Genomic DNA, 18,305 nt, shown 5'->3' on the forward strand with positions numbered 1-18,305 from the left:
AAAAGTAAAAAAATACAATAACAAAATTAGGCTATATGTAACAGTGTAGGTTCCGTCCCAACCTGGGCTCGAACCAGGGACCCTTGCACACATCAACAACTGACACCCACGAAGCATCGTTACCCATCGCGCCACAAAAGCCGCGGCCCTTGCAACGCAAGGGGAAACCCTACTTCAAGTCTCAGAGCGAGTGACGTCACTGATTGAAATGCTATTAGCGCGCACCACCGCTAACTAACTAGCCATTTCACATCGGTTACATATATACAGGGGGTGCCAGTCCCGAGTCAATGTACAGGGCTACAGGTTAGTCGAGGTAGTTGAGGTAATATGCACATGTACACTACCATTCGAAAGTTTGGGGTCACTTAGAAATGTCCTTGTTTTTGCATTTGTGGGTTCGATTACAGGCTCAAAATGGCCAGAAACAAAGACTTTCTTCTGACACACATCCGAGAAATTGCCAAGAAATTGAAGATCTAGTATAACGCTGTGTACTACTCCCTTCACAGAACAGCGCAAACTGGCTCTAACCAGAATATAGTGGGAGGCCCCGGTGCACAACTGAGCAAGAGGACAAGTACATTAGAGTGTCTAGTTTGAGAAACATACGCCTCACAAGTCCTCAACTGGCAGCTTCATTAAATAGTACCCGCAAAACACCAGTCTCAACGTCAACAATGAAGAGGTGACTCAGGGATGCTGGCCTTCTAGGCAGAGTTCCTCTGTCCAATGTCTGTGTTCTTTTGCCCATCTTAATCTTTTCTTTTTATTGGTCAGTCTGAGATATGGCTTTTTCTTTGCAACTCTGCCTAGAAGGCCAGAATCCCGGAGTCGCCTCTTCACTGTTGACGTTGAGACTGGTGTTTTGCAGGTACTATTTAATGAAGCTGCCAGTTGAGGACTTGTGAGGCGTCTGTTTCTCAAACTAGACACTCTAATGTACTTGTCCTCTTGCTCAGTTGTGCACCGGGGCCTCCCACTCCTCTTTATATTCTAGTTAGAGCCAGTTTGCGCTGTACTGTGAAGGGAGTAGTACACAGCGTTGTACGAGATGTTCAGTTTCTTGGCAATTTCTCACATGGAATAGCCTTCATTTCTCAGAACAAGAATAGACTGATGAGTTTCGGAACAAAGTTATTTGTTTCTGGCCATTTTGAGCCTGTAATCGAACCCACAAATGCTGATACTAGTCTAAAGAAGGCCAGTTTTATTGCTTCTTTAATCAGAACAGAACAGTTTTCAGCTGTGCTAACCTAATTGCAAAAGGGTTTTCTAATGATCAATTAGCCTTTTAAAATGATAAACTTGGATTAGCTAACCCAACGTGCCAATAGAACACAGGAGCGATGGTTGCTGATAATGGGCCTCTACACCTATGTAGATATTCCATAAAAAAATCACCCGCTTCCAGCTACAATAGTTATTTACAACATTAACTATGTCTACACTGCATTTCTGATCAATTTGATGTTTTTTTATGGACAAAAAAATGTGCTTTTATTTCAAAAACAAGGACATTTCTAAGTGACCCCAAACTTTCGAACGGTATTGTAGGTAGGGGTAAAGTGAGCCTGTTATAACTAATGCGTATTTAAACCTGTGTTTACATGACAGCAACATACAAATCATAAAAATTTGTAAATATTGGTACAACTTAAAACTGTTATATAATGAGTGAGAAAGTTACAGGCGCACAAATATGATACCCCAAAACATGTTAACCTCTCACCATTACAATAACGGGAGGTTCTTTTTTAACTTTCTCACTTTTTAACTTTCTCACTCATCATTATTTACAATTCATTCAGGACTATCAGTAATCATGGTAGCATCCACATTAATGTAGAAGTGTTTAGAAACATATTCTATTCTTATTTACAATAAAAGTGACTCCAAAATGACACAAAACATTATTTACCATTCCTTTCTATTGGGCACAAAATAATCTGTAACACATCCAAAACAAACACCAAATGCATCCAAACAACAAGTTTGTAGAGTCACAACTTGATGTAGTCATTGCGTGCTAGGAATATGGGATCACACTACTTAATTTTAGACTACTCTACTACACATATAACTTAATCTGTCCCAATACTTCTGGTCCCCTAAAATGGGGGGACTATTACAAAAAGTGCTGTAATATCTAAACGGTTCACCCGATATGGATGAAAATACCTTTACATTTAAACGGACAGTTTACACTTTAACCTCATAGTCATAGTACCATTTCAATTCCAAAGTGTTGGAGTACAGAGCCAAAACAAGAACTAAATATTGTCTCTGACCCTAAACTTTTGGAGCTCTGTATGTTTCTTGGGAAATTATTTCAGCCTCTCATTGACAATCTAACTTTCACTTTCATTTTCTTCGGGAAAATGGTGGACCAGACAGAAAGGTATGACGGCTTCTTTCTCAAATATCTTTAATAGTTGATTCTAAATACAAAATTGTAGTTTAATAGCAATCGTTCGCGTATGTCCTAAATGAGGCGTCGTTTGGTTTTAAATTGCATGTTTTCTTTCTCTTTCCATTGCGCGTTGAGTCAATAGGCCTCTCACACACCGTGCTCACTGAACAGGTATCAACGCGACCAGACACTTATTATCTATCGTGCGCAAAAATAAAGTGCTTCAAGATGTTAGAAGAATCATCAGAGCCAGGGTGGCTATCTGAAGAAGTAAAAACCGGGGTGAGTATGATTTGATGACATGTATGGAGGTGGAATTGATATCAGCCTATAATGTTGGGGTGTTCATTCTGTTTTTGTTTATTTATTTGTAAGAATGTATAAATATAATATATTGCCTTTTCCAAATGGTCAGTCTCAAAGTGAACTTAGCTGTGTTGAGTCATTCAATTGAGTCATTTAATTATGCCCTCAAGACAGTTTGGAAAGCGCTTAATCAAAATTGTGTCTGTGCTTTCCTTTCAGACCACCATCATTGCTATTGAGTTTGATGGAGGGGTGGTGCTGGGCTCTGACTCTCGTGTGTCTGCTGGGTAAATCGCTGTTCCAAATCTTTGAAAGCCAATAATTTACTATGAACATTCAATAAGTGATGGTCCTCCCTCAACCCTCCGTTTTTCCTCCATCCATCCTCCCTCTTCTCTCCATCCCTCACAGGGAGACTGTGGTGAACCGGGTGATGAACAAGCTCTCTCTCCTCCATGACAAGATCTACTGCGCCCTGTCAGGCTCGGCTGCGGACGCCCAGACCATCGCTGAGATGGTTAACTACCAGCTGGATGTGCACAGGTATTACCCGTGTTACCCGCTGCATGGCTATTTATTGTGGTCGACAGTAGCTCTAGTCCTATGTATAACACATTTAGTTGAGTTAAATGTATGGAAAAGGTTAATAGGCCTTCACTGTGCATTTTCTCATGTTCTCATTTTATTTTTTATTTTTATTTAACCTTTATTTAATTAACTAGGCAATGGGGGATTGCCTTGATACAGTAGATGCAGTTAAAGAATTCTGCTATTAAGCTGTGGCTTATGTGACTTGTGACCTCTTTAACTCAGCATTGAGGTTGGAGAGGATCCTCAAGTTCGTTCAGCTGCCACTCTGGTGAAAAACATCTCGTACAAGTACAAAGAAGAGCTGTCAGCACATCTCATTGTTGCCGGGTGGGACAAGAGAGGAGGGGGACAGGTCAGTCGTTACATAGAAATGCCACATCTATAAACACGAGTCCCATCTGTATTCATTTCTTTATTGTGTACCTTTCGGAACATTGTCTTGCATCTTGAACATTTAAACGGATGCCTGTAGCTCAGAAGAGCTACAGGTTCGATTCCCACGGGGGGGCCAGCACAGAAAAAAAATAAATAATGAAATGTATGCATTCACTACTGTAAGTCGCTCTGGATAAGAGCGTCTGCTAAATTACTAAAAAATAAATAAAAAAAGATTTTAAAAAAAGAAAAAAAAGATAAAAAGAGGTCATTTTGAATTGAACAATTTTGTAATAGTTTTGAGTGTATGCTTAAATGAACTTTTAGTACAATTAGTAGGGGAGAGCCGGGACAAAAGTAAAACGGGGTGAAAGTAACACACCCATTTTCTTAGATGAGACAGGAGCTAGAATCAGATAGTGAAGTCAGCACGTTCCTAATGCAGAGGATGAGCTCCCTGCAACAAAAAAACTGCCTAAGTTATCAACAAAAAGTGGTTTTGAGCGATGTAAGTACACGGACGTGTTTTTCGGTTATAGAGTTGTGTTGAATTTTTTAAGGTTCCAAACACATGTTGTTTTCTTAACCCATTTAGTGACTAAATGACAGCATAGGTTTCAAGTAAAATGCTAGCTAGTCTTGGTTGTTAGCCTGGGAGAAGTTATAGGAGAGATGGGTGGGATTAATGTAACACAATGTTAGCTGATGACCTGGATTAAAATAAAATAACTTTAAGCACAGGCCATGTCTCTTCTAGTTCATAATGCTTTTATAATGTTAGCAAAATATCAACAAGTGACAATGTTTAAAAATGTGACATGACATCATTAGTATTATGCCTTAATCAATTGACTTGATGGATCAGCTTCTCAAAAAGGTTTTATCGACAGGTTAGTGGTTAAAAACATATATCTTTATGATTCTGGGGGTCAATTAACTTGTGTCAAGCCATGGTATGTGATAAGCATGATGAGTTTTCTGTTTGTGAAGAGAATAAAAGTGTTTATTCTATCAAGACTCGAGGAGCGCGCCTGATAAGGACAGCTGGAGATAACCTGATTGGTAGGGCTAAGATTTTTTTTTTAAATAATAAAAAAAATATATATATTTCACCTTTATTTTAACCAGGTAGGCCAGTTGGTGATAAACATCTCCTACTACATTCCCATTGAAGTGAGATGAGAAAATTATGGTTAATATCGCTATAATGTGATCCATTTTAGTCTGATTAATATTGTAAGGCAAAATATTGTGGTTGCGCAACATTGCGATGTTGATGCACGGTTGATTTTCATACATTTAGAACTTATAGCATTAATTATTCAAATCGACACGAAAATATATTTATGGCTGATAGTACATTCGTTGAAAGTAACGAGCATTACAAATCAGAAACATGGAGATAAGACAGCTATTGTACACTTCTCGCCAGCTGTAACTTCCGTCCCAAGGCTGTGTTACTCCCGGCCCGCCATCAGGTACAAAAGTAACGTTGCGGTAGTTCTGTTGCAGGTCTATTTCATTTAAACTAATTTACCCTAGAAATTAAATTACAGTTGCTAATGGTAGAGGACATATATAAAAGTTGAATTGTCATGAAATATGGTCTCTCTAGCTCTATCGATCTGAGTAATTAGGAAAAGTCCTAAAAGTGTTACTTTCGTCCTGGTTCTCCCCTACATAATCAAACTCACAGTTGTTCACTTGTCTGCATAATATTTTACTTCAGAGTTTGCTAGGTTGCTGTGCTCAAGCATCCCCCTCTCATTGATCCCTCCCAGGTGTACGTGACCCTGAATGGCCTGTTGTCCAGACAACCCTTTGCGGTTGGCGGCTCCGGAAGCGCTTACGTCTATGGGTTTGTTGATGCAGAGTACCGGAAGGCCATGAGCAAAGAGGACTGCCAACAGTTTGTTGTCAACAGTGAGTGACATTGCACTTTTAAAATAATTATATGTGTTGATATATGACCTAAACAGCATGAATTAGAAGCTATTAAGATGTTGTATAATTTTTTATAATATATTCTCCCTCTCTCTTTCTTCACCTCTCCTCTCTCAGCACTTTCATTGGCCATGAGTCGAGATGGTTCGAGTGGGGGTGTGGCCTACCTTGTCACTATTGATGAAAAGGGTGCAGAGGAGAAATGCATCCTGGGCAACGAGTTGCCCACTTTTTATGATCAGTGAAAACTGAGTTGTGAAAACTGAAACACTCAAGTTGTCTTACTTATTGAACAGTGAGTGGACATATGGCCGACTTATGAACAAACAGTACTATTCAATCTACACAGGAAATAGAATGTTTGCATAGGGGTATATATCATGCTGGCACAATGTTAAATATTCTCATCCCCACATCACTACACATACCATTTTTAAATGATTTATAATAGTTAAGCCCTCTGTTGAAGACACTGATTTTATTTTGGGTACCTGGGGACCTCATGCTGGACTGTGTCTTTGGGTGGTTCACAAGTCAATAAACCATCAATCAATTAAACTTTCCTTGGATATTTCTCTGTATGTTTATTTTTTTTCAACACCAAAACAACTATTCAAGAACTATTCTGCAACCATCAAAAGTTTTGGTCATTTTTGTTATTATGATTATGTTTACCGGGAAATAAACCGTGCACTTGTGAGGCCATGGGAATGTTCGTAGCAAATTGTATTAATTTTAGGTGATGAGTCATCAGTTACCAAGTGGATATGAAGCCAGCAGGTTTCATTTTTTTAGCTCATTGTTGACTTGTGTTCATTAAAGCTAGCCTATGACAGACCTACTTTAGCCTACATAGGTTTTCCTAGTGAGTGGTTAAAGTCAAATAATAGACAATATATCAGCTATATCAATGTGGTTAATGAGGTCACAGACATGGTCACGTATATTTGTGGACTGTGGGAACAGTTACCTCACATGAACTCCAAAAATGCGCCAAAGCGGGGAGCGCGAACAAGACCACATGCATATACACACGCATACACAAAATGGGATCTTCGTTTGTCCCATAGGAGAACCCTTTTTGGTTCCAGGTAGAACTATTTTGGGTTCCATGTAGAACCATCTGTGGAAAGGGTTCTCCTATGGGGAGAGCCCTTTTAGGTTATAGATAGCACCTTTTTTCCCCCGAAGAATGTAGGATAAACCTGTCACCATTAACCACTAGGTTAAGTACACTAGCAGTATTGTCTGTTATTTATTATGTCTCAGAATACGAGCTAAATGGAAAGGTGCACAATATTGTGTAGAATATTTCCCTCTGATTCTGATTAGGGCATATGGGAAATTGAAACTGAAACTAAAACGCTGCCTCGGAAAATATCTGAAAACAGTCCATTCAGTGGACAGGATCTTCATGAATTCGGGGACTTGCCATCTCTCACCTTTTAATTAATAGGTTATAGATGAAAAAACATTTAGATGACAAAAATGATGCTTAGAACGTGCGCGTTAGCTATGGCTGTAGGTCTATGCATTGACATAACCACATTGGCTTTTGGCGCATCTATTTCCAAAACTGGACCAAGAACTTTTGATGCTTTCGGAAATGTGGTGCGTCTATGGGTTGTAGCGGGGATTCGGTTAGTTCTACTACTCGGTTTAACGCTACTCACACTAGGATCGATAAAACCCGTATTCAAGCGCTGGTTAGCGGTGCACTGTTTCCTTGCCCCGGTCTATGAGACTGGGCGACGTATGCTGTATGGAAGTTCACCGGAGCGCGTGTATGGATCTTTGGGTCTGGGGAGTCCAAGTTTGTGGCTATTGTGTACCGCGGCAGCAGCTGCAGCAGCCTTATTTTGGGAGACAACCTTCCCTGACAGCAATGGAGAAAGTAACGGGAAACAGAAGACGCAGAAGGCACGAGTGCTGTTCATGAGAGTCCTCTACTTCTACAGACCTGACACCCTCCTTTTGGTTGGGGCATTTATATTCCTGTCACTGGCTGTCCTCTGTAAGTATTTCATTGTTGTTTTGAAAAAAATAGTATTATATGATGACGATGATGTTGATGATGATAGTGGTGGTGTGTGTTTTAAGGTGAGATGTTCATCCCATTCTACACTGGAAAAGTGATTGACATCTTGGGTACCCAGTACAAGTGGAATAACTTTCTCACAGCAATCATCCTCATGGGGCTTTACTCTTTGGGAAGGTAAGTTGATACAACAGTATATACAGTCTCCTGTCAATATCGCACATTCCACATTGTAGGTTGTATTGTTTAAAAATGTTGATTGAAGACACCGACCTCTCTGCTGCAATGTGAACATCAGATTGATTATTCCAACACACCTATAGTTTATGGTGTCTGTTTGTTGCAGCTCTTTCAGTGCAGGCTGTCGTGGAGGCCTCTTCATGTGTGCTATCAACAGCTTCACCTGCAGAATGAAAGTAGAACTGTTTGGGGCCCTGGTGAAGCAGGAGATCGGCTTCTTTGAGACCATGAAGACAGGTAGAGACACGTTAATAATTCCAAACATCTTATGGTGGTGACCCAGGATATTACTACTGTAGCTAAAATGCACATTCTATGGAACTTTCTTTGTCATTCAGTGGACTGTCCTCTGATGCGTGGCAGAATATCTCTTGAACAGACCGCCAGTTTGTTCTTCAATGCTCCTTGGTTATTCGACGACGTTACAACAATTTACTTTCACCTCTGAACTGTCGTAGGTGACATCACGTCCCGGCTGTCCACAGACACCACCCTGATGGGCCGGGCGGTGGCCTTGAATGTCAACGTCCTACTGAGGACCCTCATTAAGACCGTGGGTATGCTGTCGCTCATGATGAGCCTGTCCTGGAAGCTCACTCTGCTCATGCTGATGGAGACGCCCATCACCGGCCTGTTGCAAAGCGTCCATGACAACTATTACCAGGTATAGTACAGTCGTTTGTGTCCAGAACAGAAGGTCCGGAAATTATCTATTGGTGCCTGCAGACCCTGAAATGATTAGCTGAAATCGTTATAATTTTTTATTTTTGGTGTGAAAATACAGTACATTAGATGGTGACTGCTAAATGTACTGGGTAACCTTATAAAATATAATCCAGGAAATGTTATTGAGGATTGATTGTTCCTCAGAGGCTCTCTAAGGAGGTTCAGGACTCTATGGCCAGGGCGAACGAGGCAGCGGGGGAAACAGTTGGCGGAATCCGGACCGTACGAAGCTTCAAAACTGAGCAGCATGAGGCTGGTCGCTATAACGACAGGTTGATGGACACCCACAATCTCAAGACCAGGCGGGATACCGTCAGGGCAGTCTACCTGCTCCTGAGAAGAGTGAGTATGCAGGGATCACTCCCTGTCCCCCTTATACTCAGAATACTTCAATTATTTTTATTTGATTAGGAATAAGGCAAACTGCCTGTCACCATTTCTTATGATCTTCTGTGCACATACTCATCACTGTGTGTTTATGTGTTACAGCTAACAGCAGTGGTAATGCAGGTGGCCATGCTGTACTATGGCAGACTGTTTATCCAGCGAGGTCAGATGAGCACTGGCAACCTGGTCTCTTTCATCCTCTACCAGTCTGATCTGGCAGACAATATCAGGGTACGCTAATGCTACTTCATCTTTGTGTCTCAGCCCCATCCATCACAGTGAGACTAATGTCTTATCAACAACTGCTAACGTTCTATCGACCATTATGAGTGGAATACATTTTACAAGTTTAATCGCAATGTATTCATTAAGAAAGTACATCATGTAAAAGTTGCTATAGAGACGAGAAAGATCATACAACATAAATACGTAGTAACTGTTGAAAATGTTGATTCCAAACACTAACGTTTTTTGAGTTACGATGATACAATGCTGTATAATAAATCTGCCCTCTGCCCTCTCAGACTTTGATTTACATTTTTGGCGACATGCTGAATTCAGTGGGGGCAGCTGGTAAGGTGTTTGAGTACCTGGACAGAGAGCCCCAGGTCAGCACCAAGGGGACCCTCCAACCAGAGACCTTGACTGGACATGTCCACTTCAACAACCTCTCCTTCTCCTACCCTACCCGCCAGGAACGCAAAGTACTGCAGGTAAAGCTTGCCTGGGAGGAAGTTAAACACAAATTTTATCATCACCACATTTTTGCATTTCCTTGTGCCATTGCTGAGGTAGTGTGTCATTGGCTCTCTGCTTGTGTTAGGGCTTCTCTCTGGAGCTGAGGCCGGGTCAGCTGACTGCTCTGGTGGGGCCGTCAGGGGGGGGGAAGAGCACCTGTGTCAGTCTGCTGGAGAGGTTCTACCAGCCTCAGCAGGGAGAGATCCTATTGGATGGACTGCCACTGCAGAGTTACCAGCACCACTACCTACACAGGAAGGTAATGTCGACAGCTACCAGAACCACTACTAACACACCTGCACAGCAAAGTAATACAGCTACTCTTACACAGATATTGGCATTTTTACATCTCTAGAGAGCACAGGCAGATAACTGTAGCATGCCGCATTGGCTACCAACATCATTACCTATTAGAAATCTTTGCAGAAGAATTAACATTGATGGGCTGATTGGTGATAGGTTTTTCCCTGCTTGGGTTTTCCCTCTACCAGATAGCCATGGTAGGCCAGGAGCCTGTTCTGTTCTCTGGGTCCATCAAGGACAACATTGCCTACGGCCTGGCAGACTGCTCTCTGGAGAGGGTACAGGAAGCTGCTCGCAGAGCCAATGCCCACAGCTTCATCAGCCAACTGGAGAAGGGTTACGACACAGGTACACTGGCCCATGATCAATGACAAATAGGAATATTCTATATATCACTGCTGGATGACCACAAGGAGAGACTTGATAAATGTACTGTCTGTCTGTCCATCTACTAGATGTAGGAGAGCGGGGAGGTCAGCTGTCCGGCGGTGAGAAGCAGCGTATCGCCATCGCCAGAGCTCTGATCAGAGAGCCACAGGTCCTCATCCTGGACGAGGTCACCAGCGCACTGGACACGGAGAGCGAACACATGGTACGGCATCCCTCCTCACATTAACCATATAGCTTTAGCCTTCCATCGTTCATACTCTCAATATGGTTAGTGCTAGTAGTTTCACATACGTACTACCTATGACATTCTCAATAGGGTTAGCGCTAGTTAGCGGTTTCACATATCTGTTATCGCTGTCTCAGGTCCAGGAGGCCCTGGCTAGCTGCCCCTCCCAGACGCTGCTGGTGATCGCTCACAGGCTGAAGACCATTGAGAGGGCGGATCAGATCATTCTGATTGACCAGGGGACCGTCCAGGAGCAGGGCACTCACCAGGAGTTGATGGACAGGAAGGGGAGCTACTACAAACTAAAAGAGAGACTCTTCACCGAAGACGACGCGCCACATTGACAAAATAAATGCTACTGTTTGAACTGTAAATAGAGATGTCATTTTCTCACTCTGTCTCTGACCGATAGTCACTACCTCCCAATATACTGTAAACCACATGTACATCACAAATTGATGTAAATATTGAATATAGTTAGATTGTGGGTTTTTCATAAGAGATGGACACTTCTGTTGGTGACATTTGGCTATCTTGTATGAGTGGTTTTGATTTGATTTTATTGTATTGCATTCTTCCTATTCTTCTATTTCTTAATGTTTGATTAATACATAGAGGGGCAGTGAGTGACCCATGTTCTAAAAACATTTATTATGTTCTGGAGAAAAAGTCTATTATGTTGCCTATCCACGAGAATAAATAATCTATTAAACATTTAAATATTTTGCTAAAACACAGCATTTAATCTGACACTTGTTTTACATTTCCTGTACACATCCATATCCATTGTTGTGAATGCTTTTGTCTAAGTGTAGTATCAGTGTGACAGACTTGTCTGCAGCCATTTTTGTGGCGAATTGTAGCCTAAGCCATGTTTGCCGGTATTTTTATTGTGCATGAGCTTTTGACTTACTTTTTAGTGTTGTCTGGTCCACGTGTGTGTACATGAGCACATTTGATTCTGGCACGGAATAATTGTTATTTTATCACACAGAGCACTAAGTCTTGGAAAGTCCCTGGAGGCCCGTCCCTTGTTCTTTGCCAATATTTTTGGCAGTCTGCCTGTCACGTCCTGACCATAGAGTGCTCTTATTTTCTATGGTAGAGTAGGTCAGGGCGTGACTGGGGGGTTTATCTAGTTTATTTTTTCTATGCTGTGTTCTAGTTTCTTTTTTCTATGTTGGGGTTTTTGTATGATTCCCAATTAGAGGCAGCTGGTCATCGTTGTCTCTAATTGGGGATCATATTTAAGTAGTTGTTTTTCCCACCTGTGTTTGTGGGAGATTATTTTGAGTTAGTGCACGTTGCACCTCTGTTGTCACGGTTTGTTATTTGTTTATAGTTTATTATTTGTTTGGCTAAGTTTCACATAATAATAAAGATGTAGAACGATACTCACGCTGCGCCTTGGTCCGTTTCTACACACAAGCGTGACACTGCCTGTCTGCATTACGGCTAAAGTCACAACAACATGTCAGTACTCCAACACCCCCTACCGGAGAACAATAACACATAGACACAGACCTCAGGAGAGATACTGGCAACCATTTTAATGACCAGCTCTGTGACCAGTACACATCACCATGAAATGGTGGCAGTCGAGTCATACAAATATTGGCCATTTCTTTTTGAGAATCCTTAACACTAATCTGGAAAAAAAACACTTTGTCCTACAATGTGTGTTGCAGGGGATTTGAAGTATTCACTTGGTCAGTGTCTTGTGAGAGTTTCTGCTCACCTTTACTGTTTGTGCATCTGTAGCACTGGTGCAGACATACATCATCTAATCATCCAAATCATCAACTTAATCAAAGTAGTGATAAAAAGTACCAGAGTTTGTTTATTTTGGGTCTCTTGCGATTTGAGCTCAGGACATTTGTGAGATAAGTGTCATGTCGCAACATTCATTAACTCAATTATTTTCTCAGTAGAAGAAGTTTGCATTGTTAATTAAACATATACAGGTTATTTTCCTGTCCCTTTAGGTTGGTGACATATCAACAACAATCCACCTACCCACTGCCAACGGATACCAACAAGAAGGGAGGGAGAGCACAAAGGGGAAATATCAGCGGCCATCTCATCTCAAGAACTTCTGGCATCACAAAATGGCTGACAATAACTTGATCTGTCTGGGTGAAGCGCCAATTGTGTAACCACTCCATGCCGAATCAGTTGGCTTGCAATCACACAACGTTACAAGTCCTTTCTGCCTTTGCTTTCACTTTTATTTTAGTACACTTCACCAAGCAAAACAAGCCAACGCCAAACACTGGGTCTTGTGACTGCTATTGAGTCTTTGATACTCGATGCTGCTGTTAAACAAGGACGCTGGCTGACGTATTCTATTTTACTCAAATCTGTACCACTCCATTTAGCATATGTTACTTTACATTGGCCTACCAATGTAATAGCGGTCGTACAATATAAAACAAATTGTAGGACGTACAGTATCCTACGTCTGGCTTGCATTTGACCCGTTTAGTAAGATATATTACGTTCAACAGCTTTAGTATGATATGCTACGTTATGTTAGTAGTTAAGGTTAGGGTTAGGAGTTATGTTAAAGTGGAAGGATTAGCTAACATGTTAAGTAGTTGCAAAGTAGCTAAAAAGTAGTAAGTAGTTGCAAAAGTTGACCGTGATTAGATTTGAACACGCAACCTTTGGGTTGCTCAACGTTTGCATAACACCACCCTCCTTTAGTTTTTGTCTTAAGTAACATAGTGTCCATACCAAACGTAGCATGTCATAGTAATTGAGTGTCCCAACTTTACATTTGCAATGTTATGTCTAGTCAATGTAATTGTCACGTCCTGGCCAGTATAAGGGTTAATTGTTATTGTAGTTTGGTCAGGACGTGGCAGAGGCTATTTGGTTTATGTGGTTCGGGGTGGTGTTTTTTCTAAAAGGGCATTTGATTGAAGTATTCCGGGGTTTTTGGGCACTGTTCCTTGTTTACGTATTTCTATGTTGATCTAGTTGGTTGTATGTCTATGTTTGGTTAATTGGGGTGGACTTCCAATTGAAGGCAGCTGTGTGGTGTTGCCTTTGATTGGAAGTCCTATATTAGTTGGGTGTGTTTGTCTGTGTAATTGTGGGAGATTGTTTCTTGTTTAGCGTGAGTGAGCCTAACAGGACTGTCCAGTATATCGTGAGTGCGTTTTGTTATTTTGTATGTTCGTTTTTGAGTTTATTAAATGTTCAAAATGAACTATCTCAACTCTGCTGCATATTGGTCCTCATTTTCCGACGATGATTTCGCCATATCGTCTGACGACGAAGAAATCCCTGACGACGAAGAAATCCCTGACAGAATCTCCCACCAAACCAGGACCAAGCAGCAGAGGAAGGAGCAGAGGGAATTTGAGTTGAGCAAAAGGGAGAAATGGACATGGGAGCAAGTTATGGCCAGAGAGGGCCCATGGAGAAAGGCGGGTAAGGACCGGGAACGTTACCGAGGAACGCGACTGGCGTTGAAGCACGAGAGGCACCCCCAAGAAATGTTTTGGGGGGGGGGCACACGGGTAGTTTGGCTAAGCCAAGGAAGAGCCAGAAGCCAGCTACCCGTGGTTATATGGAGGAGCGTATGAGGTGGAGAGCGCCATGTTTCGCTGAGGAGCGCACTATCTCATCCATACGCACGCACAGTCTGGTGCGCGTTATTCCAGCCCCTCGCAGGTGCCGTGCTAGAGCGGGCATCCAGCCTGGTAGGAGGATGCCTGCGCAGCACATCTGGTCGCCGGTACGCCTCCGAGAACCAGGCTACCCAACTCCCGCTCTACGCACGGCTACCATCAGGCCCCTGCACAGCCCAGTCTGCCCTGTACAAGCACCCCGCTCGTATAGGGCTACTAGTTCCATCCAGCCAGGACGGGTTGTGCAGGAGGTAAGATCAAGACCGCCTGTGCGCTTCCATAGCCCTGGGTTTCCAGCTCCTGTCTCTCGTGCGGACCCGGAAGTGCGTCAGCCCAGTCCGACTCGTCCTGTTCCCGCTCCCCACACTAGCCTGGAGGTGCGTGTTCCCAGTCTGGTACGTCCAGTACCAGCACCATGCACCAGGCTTCAAGTGCGTCATCCCAGTCCGACGTCGCTAGAGCTGCCCGTCAGTCAAGAGTCGCCAGAACTGCCCGTCAGTCAAGAGTCGCCAGAACTGCCCGTCAGTCAAGAGTCGCCAGAACTGCCCGTCAGTCAAGAGTCGCCAGAACTGCCCGTCAGTCAAGAGTCGCCAGAACTGCCCGTCAGTCAAGAGTCGCCGGAGCCGCCCGTCAGTCAAGAGTCGCCGGAGCCGCCCGTCAATGAGGAATCGCCAGAGCCACCCACTAGTCAGGAGCTGCCAGACTGGCCAGACTGCCCGGAGATGCCAGAGTGGCCAGACTGCCCGGAGATGCCAGAGTGGCCAGACTGCCCGGAGATGCCAGAGTGGCGAGACTGCCCGGCGATGCCAGACTGCCCGGCGATGCCAGACTGCCCGGCGATGCCAGACTGCCCCGACTGTCTTCCGGGTCTGCCAGAGTGGCCCGACTGTCTTCCGGGCCTGCCAGAGTGGCCCGACTGTCTTCCGGGCCAGCCAGAGTGGCCCGACTGTCTTCCGGGCCAGCCCGAGTGGCCCGTCTACCCGGAGCTGCCGGGGTGGGTCGTCTGCCCGGAACTGCCTGAACCAGAGCCACCTCCAGATATAGGTGGGTTGGGGAGGGGGGTGTAGCACAGTGCCGTCGTTGACGGCAGCCACCCTCCCTTCCCTCCCTTTAGTTAGGGGGATTTTTTTTTGGGGGGTTTGTTATTTTTGAGGTGCTTCCGGGTTAGCACCTTTAGGGGGTACTGTCACGTCCTGGCCAGTATAAGGGTTAATTGTTATTGTAGTTTGGTCAGGACGTGGCAGAGGGTATTTGGTTTATGTGGTTTGGGGTGGTGTTTTTTCTAAAAGGGCATTTGATTTAAGTATTCCGGGGTTTTTGGGCACTGTTCCTTGTTTACGTATTTCTATGTTGATCTAGTTGGTTGTATGTCTATGTTTGGTTAATTGGGGTGGGCTTCCAATTGAAGGCAGCTGTGTGGTGTTGCCTTTGATTGTAAGTCCTATATTAGTTGGGTGGTTTTGTCTGTGTAATTGTGGGAGATTGTTTCGTGTTTAGCGTGTGTAAGCCTAACAGGACTGTCAGTATATCGTGAGTTCGTTTTTGTTATTTTGTATATTCATTTTGAGTTTATTAAATGTTCAAAATGAACTATATCAACTCTGCTGCATATTGGTCATCTTTTTCCGACGATGATTTCGCCATATCGTCTGACGACGAAGAAATCCCTGACAGTAATGTAACATAACATATCATACAAAATTGAATATTTTGCTCTGAGACCAAGTTGGGACACCTTATCTTGGTTGTAATAAACAATAGGTTGCATTAGATTACATGTCCAAGGCTATTTGGCCCTCTCAGACCCTGCTGGTGATTGCTCATAGGCTGAAGACCATTGAGAGGGCGGATCAGATCATTCTGATTGGCCAGGGAACCGTCCTGGAGCAGGGCACTCACCAGGAATTGATGGAGAGGAAGGGGAGCTACTACAAACTAAGAGAGAAACTCTTCACGGAAGACGACATGTCACATTGACCAAAACAATGCTACTGTTTGAACTGTAAATAGTGATGTCATTTTCTGACTCTCACTCTGACCAATACTCACTACCTCCCAATATACTGTAAATCACATGCACATCATGACAGTGACATGTATCAAGCCAAATTGATGTAAATATTGAATATAGTTAGAGATTGGCAGGTAGCCTAGTGGGTAGAGCGTTGGGGCCGTTAGCAAAAAGTGTTTGGTTCAAATACCCAACCCAACAAGGTGAAAAAAACTTTCAATGTGACCTTGAGCAATGTACTTAACCCTAATTGCTACTATAAGTTGCTCTGAATAAGAGTGTCTGCCTACTTTTATAAATGTAAGATTGTTTTCTCATCAGTGATGGAAACTTCTGTTGGTGACATTTTTTTTGTATGAGTTGTTTTGATATTAATGTATTGTACTGTATTCTTTCCTTCCCTTTATTTTGAGTGGCCCACACTCTCTATTGTTCTTCTGTGACCTCAGTTGACTGTAAAACCATTTATGGTGCAAAGGTCTATTATGTTACCTATCCAAGAGAAGGAACTATTGTAGTGATGCTGCAATTGTGTAACCACTCACTGCCAAATCTGATGCTATGTATTGGCTATTGAGAGGCTTTGAAGTCACCGGTCGGCAATATTGGCACTACCCAGTAAGAGCAGTCCTCCAACAAATGGAATTTTGCAGTATTTCAATGAAATGTTTTCAAGGACAAAATTACTTAAGTAATGTATTTACTGTAGTGGGGACAGTAACATTAGTAATACCTGAAAATTATACTTTAAGGGAAAGGTTTTTATATATTTGTAAACTCTTCTGGGGGTCGTAGAGTGTTTGTGAGAGTCTCGTCTTTCCATAAAGGGATCATAATAGCTGGTTGTACCTGCAGCAGCCACATTTGCCATAGTTAATTTCAGTAACCAAGATAACTGAAAAGGGTTTCCAATATATGATATTACTGTGATATCATGATATAGTGGACCCCCCTTCCAAGGGGAGCCCCAAGACAGAGTTTGGGAAACCCTGCTTCACTGGAATGATTGAAATTCTACAATATTTCAATTAAATGTTTCAAGGACAAAATAACATGTATTTAAGTATTTTTGTTATAGTGGGGACAGTAACATTAGTAATTCCTAAAAATTATACTTCAAGGAATTTTTTTAAATACATTTTTTATTTTCTTATTTTTATGTTAGGCTCACATAATATAATTTAAAAGTATGCATGAAGGCATCTGTAATATAATAAATGTGGCACAAATAAATGTAGACATTAATAAAGACATTAAATCTATAGCTTCCAAAATATTTTTTTACGATAGTGGGAGAATGGCAAGATGGAGGCACGGTGACGTTAACACATCGCCCCCTATAAGTCATCTAGTGTATATATAAATTATTGGTTGCGCCCCACAGAGGCAGTGGCGGTTCTACTGTAGCTTGTATGGCTCCCAGTGGGGAGACCTTAGGTCAACCTACCTCCGCCCCCCTCCCCATCTTGTACTTCTGAGTGGGAGACCTTCCCAGGCAGTAGCCTGCCTAGCTCACAAACTAGAATCAGCACCCCCTCCCCCACCCCGCCAACAACAAAAAAAACACCATTCTGCACTAACTGTCATTTTTATTCAGACATTTCGAACAACACAAATTAATAATCATAACATTTAAAACTATATAAATATACAAATATATACAAAAATAAGACTCATAAATATGAAAAAGAAGTATCAAAGACAATATAAATACATTTGTGTTGATTTGGTACTTGAGCATCAATACATTACCCATCCCACAACACTGTCAACCAAGAGTCAAGACTAAACCAATTCACCTTGGTGGTGTGCAGACTGGTTTTATATTATTCTTAACGATTTCGCACAAACCAGAAGAAAATGCAACAATATGTCTGTGAAACTATATATTCACAGTATTATGAATGAATTGTGGTTTATTTGGTAGCATTTCGTAGTGTGACTGATTTGACTAATTGCATTAGTACTGTACACAGTTA

The 18,305-nt window shown here is 42.5% G+C and overlaps 2 protein-coding genes across 4 annotated transcripts; both read left to right on the forward strand.

Moving 5' to 3' along the window:
• The first annotated feature begins 2,191 nt into the window (after positions 1–2,191).
• Positions 2,192–6,339, forward strand: psmb9-a (proteasome subunit beta type-9a). 3 transcript variants are annotated; one of them, XM_014177072.2, is made up of 7 exons: positions 2,192–2,401; positions 2,556–2,695; positions 2,939–3,006; positions 3,131–3,262; positions 3,533–3,662; positions 5,467–5,608; positions 5,747–6,187. In XM_014177072.2, exons 2-7 carry the CDS (start codon positions 2,642–2,644, stop codon positions 5,872–5,874), a joined length of 654 nt encoding a protein of 217 aa, XP_014032547.1. In that variant the 5' UTR covers positions 2,192–2,401; positions 2,556–2,641; the 3' UTR covers positions 5,875–6,187.
• An 803-nt stretch (positions 6,340–7,142) lies between these two features.
• Positions 7,143–12,071, forward strand: tap2b (transport-associated protein 2b; the record flags this gene model as incomplete). Its single annotated transcript, XM_014177339.2, is given in 11 exon segments — positions 7,143–7,643; positions 7,730–7,844; positions 8,014–8,144; positions 8,366–8,571; positions 8,778–8,975; positions 9,123–9,251; positions 9,545–9,733; positions 9,844–10,017; positions 10,250–10,409; positions 10,517–10,653; positions 10,815–12,071. Coding segments are annotated over 11 exon segments (2,147 nt in total), but the record flags the coding sequence as incomplete, so codon positions are not given.
• Between the last annotated feature and the right edge of the window lie 6,234 nt (positions 12,072–18,305).

This window comes from Salmo salar, unplaced genomic scaffold, assembly GCF_905237065.1.
Source record: "Salmo salar unplaced genomic scaffold, Ssal_v3.1, whole genome shotgun sequence".
NCBI lineage: Eukaryota > Metazoa > Chordata > Actinopteri > Salmoniformes > Salmonidae > Salmo > Salmo salar.